This window comes from Zalophus californianus, chromosome 7, assembly GCF_009762305.2.
Source record: "Zalophus californianus isolate mZalCal1 chromosome 7, mZalCal1.pri.v2, whole genome shotgun sequence".
NCBI classification, from domain to species: domain Eukaryota; kingdom Metazoa; phylum Chordata; class Mammalia; order Carnivora; family Otariidae; genus Zalophus; species Zalophus californianus.
Genome location: NC_045601.1, coordinates 145,516,811 through 145,523,626, shown reverse-complemented (window position 1 = coordinate 145,523,626; position 6,816 = coordinate 145,516,811). Strand labels below are relative to the sequence as shown.

The 6,816-nt window shown below is 44.1% G+C and overlaps 1 protein-coding gene across 1 annotated transcript in view; it reads right to left on the bottom strand.

Moving 5' to 3' along the window:
• Positions 1-3,949: 3,949 nt before the first annotated feature.
• The window catches only part of LOC113928037, a 53,029-nt gene continuing 50,162 nt past the window's right edge, over positions 3,950-6,816 (bottom strand). The window contains exons 14-15 of the mRNA XM_027604123.2: positions 5,024-6,283; positions 3,950-4,079 (exon numbers count right to left, since the gene is read on the bottom strand). Coding sequence (XP_027459924.2) covers positions 5,382-6,283 — 902 coding nt within the window. The 3' untranslated portion in view covers positions 3,950-4,079; positions 5,024-5,381. The remainder of the gene's footprint in view (positions 4,080-5,023; positions 6,284-6,816) is intronic.

Below are 6,816 nucleotides of genomic sequence, written 5' to 3'. Positions count from 1 at the left end.
TTTATTTTAAAGATTTTATTTATTTATTTGACACAGAGAGACAGTGAGGGAGGGAACACAGGCAGCGGGAGTCGGGGAGGGAGAGGCAGGCTTCCCGCGGAGCAGGGAGCCCGATGCGGGGCTCGATCCCAGGACCCTGGGATCATGACCTGAGCCGAAAGCAGACGCTTAACGACTGAGCCACCCAGGTGCCCCTGTAGCTATATATTTTTAAACTCACGGGATCACAACATGAATTTGCACCTCAGCCTTTTCTGTTAGGATAGTTTGGAGATCTTTCCATATCAGCTAATTTTTTAACAGCCTAATAGTTTCCATTGTATGGATGCACGCCAATTTACCTAACTATCCCTACTGTTTTATAGTACATGTGTATGTATGCACAGTAAGTAATGCTGCAGAGAACAGTATCTTCACATATTTTTATAATTCCAGCTTAAATACTACACATTAGAATTGATCTGTCAAAGAGCATGTGCATCTAAAATTTTATATACAGCTCCCCTGTTAATTTTTAAGAGCACTGCTGTTTAAAAGAATCTAATAGAAAAATCCAGAAAAATGTGAGGATGGCTGTTCACAAAACCAGAATTATAAATGACCAATTCACATGCAAGTAGATGTTCAACTTTGGCAGCAAAAGTATTCTTTTAAAACCCCTTTAAAAAGATTCATTTCGTATGCACCAGATTATCAGATGTGCAAAAGAGTAATTCCCAGGTTTGATGTGGGTATGTAAAAATGGGTATTTTCACAGACTGCTAACAGAAGGCACAGATTAGCATAACCTTTATGGAGGGCAAATCTGGCAAATGAATCAAAAGCCTTAGAAAATGTGCCTACTGCTTTTTTACTATACCCGCCGACATGGGCCGTGTCCGCACCAAAACCGTGAAGGCGGCGGCCCGGGTCATCACTGAAAGGTACTAGGCGCGCCTGGGCAACGACTTCCACACCAACAAGCACGTGTGCGAGGAGATCGCCATCATGCCCAGCAAGAAGCTCCGCAACAAGACCGCAGGCTATTGTCACACACCTGATGAAGCGGATTCAGAGGGGCCCGGTGCGAGGCATCTCCATCAAGCTGCAGGAGAGAGAAAGGGAGAATTACGGGCCCGAGGTCTCAGCCCTGGATCAGGAGATCATTGAAGTAGATAGACCCTGACATTAAGGAAATGTCGAACCTCGTGGACTTTGGCAGTCTGTCCAACCTGCAGGTCACCCAGCCTACAGTTGGGATGAATTTCAAAACACCACGTGGAGCCGCTTGAATCTTTCTGCTGTGCTGTAATATCTCCAATAAACCTTAGACAACAACAAAAAATTGTGCCTACCCCTTTGTCTCATTTACATCCTAGTTTCAGGAATTGAATGAAGGAAAAGAATTCTATAAAGTGAGCAAAGTTATGTCCAAGGATGTTTACTGAAATGTTTGTGGTGACAAACTATAAACTAAACGACTAACAATGGGAACATATACTGTAGAATATTGCGCAACCTATATTAAAATTATCTCTGGGATGCTTGGGTGGCTCAGTTGGTTAAGCAGCTGTCTCAGGCTCAGGTCATATCAGGGTCCTGGGTTCAAGTCCTGCATCAGCTCCCTGCTTAGCAGGGAGTCTGCTTTTCCCTCTCCCCCTGCTTGTACTCTTGCTCACTCTCTCAAATAAAATCTCTAAAAAAATTTTTTTTTAAATAAAAATAAATGATCTTCCATGAAGACTTTTAGTTATCCGGGTGTCTTAATCAGGGATTTCTGGGTTTATTTGTTAGCAAGGTTCAGATACCCAATCAAACTGACTTAAAAGAAATCTTCGACAGAAGGAAACAAGGGTATTCCCTGGACTCCCAGGACCAGTTGGGAGTATGGCGGACCTCAGGAGCTGAGGGCCAGAGTCGTTTATCCTGAGTTTCTCTGAGCCTTCATAGGGTCCCAGCTTCAGGACTTGCTTTCGTTCTTTTACTTCTCACTAGGCTGGTTTGTTTCTATTTGGTTTTTATGTGACCACAAAAATGGTTCCAGCTCTAGATTCGTTTCTTGTTCAAGTGTCTAACAGAGACCAACCAGAATCTGTGACCCAATATCAAACTTCTGGGGGTATCCAAATGACCAAGCCTGACTTAGGGGTCCCCCACCCAATCCAATCCTCAGTGGTCTGAGAAGGGTCACGTGGCAAGCTGCCCACCCAGGATCATGGCAGAACTGGTCTAGAATGGACGGGGCAGATAGGCAAATGGACTGTCCTTTTCTCTTACAAATCAAAACTGTTCGCAATATGAAATCCAGTAGAAAAGTAAAGTGTTTCTATGCATAAAAAAAGACCAGTATCTCAAAATACTTTATTAAGGGATTGTATCTGGCCCATGGAGCAGGATGATTTGCTTTCTTTACATTTTCAAAGGTTTTTACAAAATATATGAATTTCTATCATAATAAACAAGAGTTAACTTAAGAATTTATGAAGATAAACATGGACAATTGGTATTAAAAATTAAGCAGAAATTATTAGTAACGACAAATCACAATTCGAGTATGTGTGTGTATATATGCACATTAAACTGATTATTTTTGACAGGTGAAAATTAGGGTGCTTTATTTTTCCCTTTCTTGTTTTTCCATACTACATTTATAATGGCACACTTATTAATAACTTTATCAGTTTTTTAAACAGGAGAGTGAAGAGGAAATGAAGACACACAAGGACCACTCTTTTTTGAACATTATAGGATACTATCCCAACAGAAAAGCTGATCAGGAGAAGATACTTTGCAACAGAGCTCATCCTTTCTGGGTTGCTGCCCTCTGAATCGACTCTGAGCTTTCCTTCTAGAGCCTCTATCATGTGTTGCACTGCAAGCAAAACCTTCATCAAGATCTGTTATAACATTTTGCCGTGTGTTCAATGTTTCTATATTCTTCTAGAAAAGAAAAGCATGTTATTAAAATATACCTGTATCCAGGGGCACCTGGCTCTTGATTTCAGCTCAGGTCACGATCTCAGGGTCCTGGGCGTGCGACCTGCTTGAGACTGTCTTGCCCCCACTTCCCCTCCCCGCCCCCATGCTCTTTCAAAAAAATTTAAAAAATAAATAAAATATACCTGTGTCCAACATTTATGTCCAAGTCGTTATGGGTATGCCCCCAGGGTACTGATGAGAACACCATTTCCTTTGGGACTGTGTGAGGGATTAGGTTGGTTAAGGTATCAACAAATTTAGAAAACTTTATAATGTGTGTACTACAGAATCACCACAAAGAAAGCTAAATTTTCCAAATATTTAAGGCTATATCACTCTTCATACTGTAACTCTTGTTGTCATTGCTTTTTCATGAGAATTGTTTTTTCCTTCTTAACAGAGAAGCAAACAGACATTCTCTGTTCTTTCCTTCTAAAATAGAACAGAATCGAACAGATTTAAACTATGACACAGAGCTGAATGCTTAGGCACTGACCTCAGCACAGCCGTCAAAACACTTGGGAGAAAATTCCTGATACCAACTTAATTTTATTCATCGGCAGATTGAAAGACAGATAGCTTTACGACTTCCTAAGGAATGGAACATGACTGTTTCCATGAAATTCTTTAGAGCCACAAAAAGTTGCTGCTTCTCCCACAGATTTGGTCCTCCTCCAGGAAACGGTATTAACGGTGGCACCTGGTCACACCACACGCAGCAGGTGGGAAGTGGGTCAAAGACTGCAAAGTGCCTGTTCCAGCCTTCATGCCCCCCTTTCTTCCTAGTGACAGAAGCTTAGTTTTTGGCTGGGCACTCCGCAAACCAGAATAAGACACACTCTCCCAACTCCCTTTCCCAAGTTTTGGCCTGTAGAGTATGTGTGGAAGTGACTTCTGGGAGGCTGCTCACAGAGGGCTGGCTGAGCTGGGAGGCATCTTTGTCCTTCTGCCTCTGTCTGCATTTTGCATGTGATGGCTGGAGCTTAAGCAGCCACCCAGGATCATGTGACCACCTCAGGACTGATGGTGTGCACTAGGATGTTGGAGCAGAAGCAGGATCCCTAGTGGTGTCAAGGAAACACTGTATCAGTCCTGGACTGCTTGTCTCCAGATTTTTCCACCTGAGAGAAAAACAAGCTTTTGTGAAGTCACTCCTCGTTTGTCTCTAAACTATATGCAGATGCACCAAACCCTCAACAATGCACGAGGGTTCATTCTCACGGCAGACTGAGACACTTCTTCCAGACACAATACCCTATGCAGCCACTGACAATCAGCAAGCAATGATGGTTCAGGAGTGGACTCCCCTAAGCTCAATACTCTTCACCATTACCATAACATTTTGGTATTCACAGTATAAAATCATGATCTCCTCCCAGCTGACTTTATTGTTTGACTTCCAAAGAATTCCAGAACAAGCAACATTTTAAAATTATATTATCAGGGGTATCTAGGTGGCTCAGTCGGTTAAGCATCTGACTCTTGATTCTGGATCAGGTCATGATCTCAGGGTCCTGGGATCGAGCCCTGTGTCGGGCTCCGTGCTCAGCAGAGAGTCTGCTTCTCTCCCTCCGCCCTCCCCCCGCTCACGCTCTCTCTCAAATAAATAAAATCTTTAAAAAATAAATAAAAAATAAAATAAAATTGCATTATCAGTATTAAAAGGAAAAAGTCCAATTTCTTTCCTCACTTACTAAACAGTGCCTATGCAGGAGCCAACTACCCTGGCACCGGAGGTATCAAGTAAGACAGCTGCTACCTGAATTCATTCAAATGACTTATGAAATGTCTTCCATACTTTAAGTAAAACCTCGATTTCCAACTTGAATCAGTGAAGTATTGTGGCAAGAATGGGGTGGGAAGTGGTCAAATTAAATTTTCTTTGCTTTCCAAAATGCTTCTGCTGACTGGGGGTGGGGAAAGTGGCGGATGCCAGTAGGGGGTGGTTAGTAAAACCAGTGGGGGAAAATGCCCACCATTAACCTGCACTTTAAGAGTGGTGTATTTCCAAACATCTTTAGTTTTATTTTATAGCTGCTGCTGTAGCAGATGCAAAAATACTGACCTGCTCTTGCTCTGGTCAAGACTATAAATCTGTGGATACTTGACTGACTCACTGGTGACTTCAAAGCCCTCGCTCAATCACGAGGCTCTCTACTACTTGGAGGCGTGCAATCATGCATTTACCATGTTAAAGGCTCAGAGAAGTTCTGCAGTGAAGAATGCGGCTTTGCTTTTTTCCCACAGTCCCATCGAGGATCAAATCACTGTGGTCCAAGGCTGAGCACAAGTGAAGGGACAGAGCCTCCCACTTGGCCGCCTGGAGTTCTCTGAGGCTAGAATTGGCTGGAGTGACTCTTCCGAAAGTGCTGTTTGCTTGTCAACATACTGTCCGTCATGTTCCTTGCAGAGAGGATGCCCCATCAAGCCAGACTGTGTTTGTGGTGGTATCTCTGATGCTGAAAAAGACCCGACCTCTGCCTGAAGGCTTCGCCGCATTCATTACACTCATAGGGTTTTTCTTCGTTGTGGATTCTCACGTGCTGAGCCAGGTGGGAGTTCAGTCGGAAGGCTTTCTGGCATATGGCACACTTAAAAGGCTTTTCTCCAGTGTGAATCCTGTGATGGCGAATGAGGTCCGAGGTCAAACTGAAGGCTTTCCCGCACTCGTTACAGCGATGGCTTCTGGAGTGGCTGTGGATTCTCTGGTGGTGGGTGAGGAAAAGGGCCTGACTGAAGGTCTTCCCACACTCCTTGCACTCACAGGGCTCCTCCTGACTGTGAATTCTCTGGTGTCGGTTGAGGTGGGAGCTGCGCCTGAAGTTCTTCCCACAGTGGATGCACAGGTAAGGTTTCTCTCCAGTATGGATTCTAAGGTGTTCCAGAAGGCCTGCATTCTGGCTAAAGACCTTTCCACACTCTTTGCACTGGTAAGGCTTCTCTCCAAGATGGATTTTCTGGTGCCTGACGAGGTGAGAACTTCTCTGAAAGGCTTTCCCACACTCATGACACTGATGACCTTTCTCTCTAGAGTGGATTTTCTGATGTGCAGTAGGACGAGGACTCGGACAAGCCTCAGATTCACAGAGCCTCCCTTGTGTGTGTGTCCCTTCGTGTCTAATCAGGTCTGAGCGCTGGGTGAATCCCTCCCCACAGTCTGAGCATTTATATTCAGTCTTCTCCTTGGGCTTGACCTGCTGCCCTTCCAAGTTAGGGTCCTCATGACGAGGTTCTATGGGTTCAGATGTTTTCCCAGATGATTCCACTCCTCCACAAGAATCTGGCTCTACCACCGTCTTCCCAGTCTCAATCTTTGTCTCCTCACCTGAAACATTAAATATATACTACCAATTACTTGTTTTTTAATGCTTAGGGAAGGGAATCTGCAATTAGGAGGAATAAATTTAAATCAAGCCATGTGTGCCAAGTGGAAATGCTGTGGATGCTTGCATCTGCACAGAATATACACGCAACGGTACACAAGAAATTGTTAACAGCGGCTGCTCGGGGGAGGATGGGGACTGTGGTAGGAGGCAGCTGATCTTAAGTGGTTTGAACTTGGGGCGCCTGGGTGGCTCAGATGGTTAAACGTCTGCCTTCAGCTCGGGTCATGATCCCAGGGTCCTGGGATTGAGCCCCCATCAGGCTCCCTGCTCAGCAGGGAACCTGCTTCTCCCTCTCCCTTTCCCTGCTTGTACACACTTTGTCAAAAATAAATAAAAAATCTTAAAAAAAAAAATGGTTTGAACTTGATCATGTGACATACACACAGCACACAAAGTTAGCAAGCACGCAAACAGTCTCAAAGGGCATGGCTGTACATTCTTGAAAATGGTTTGTCAGCTGGAGTATAAAAAA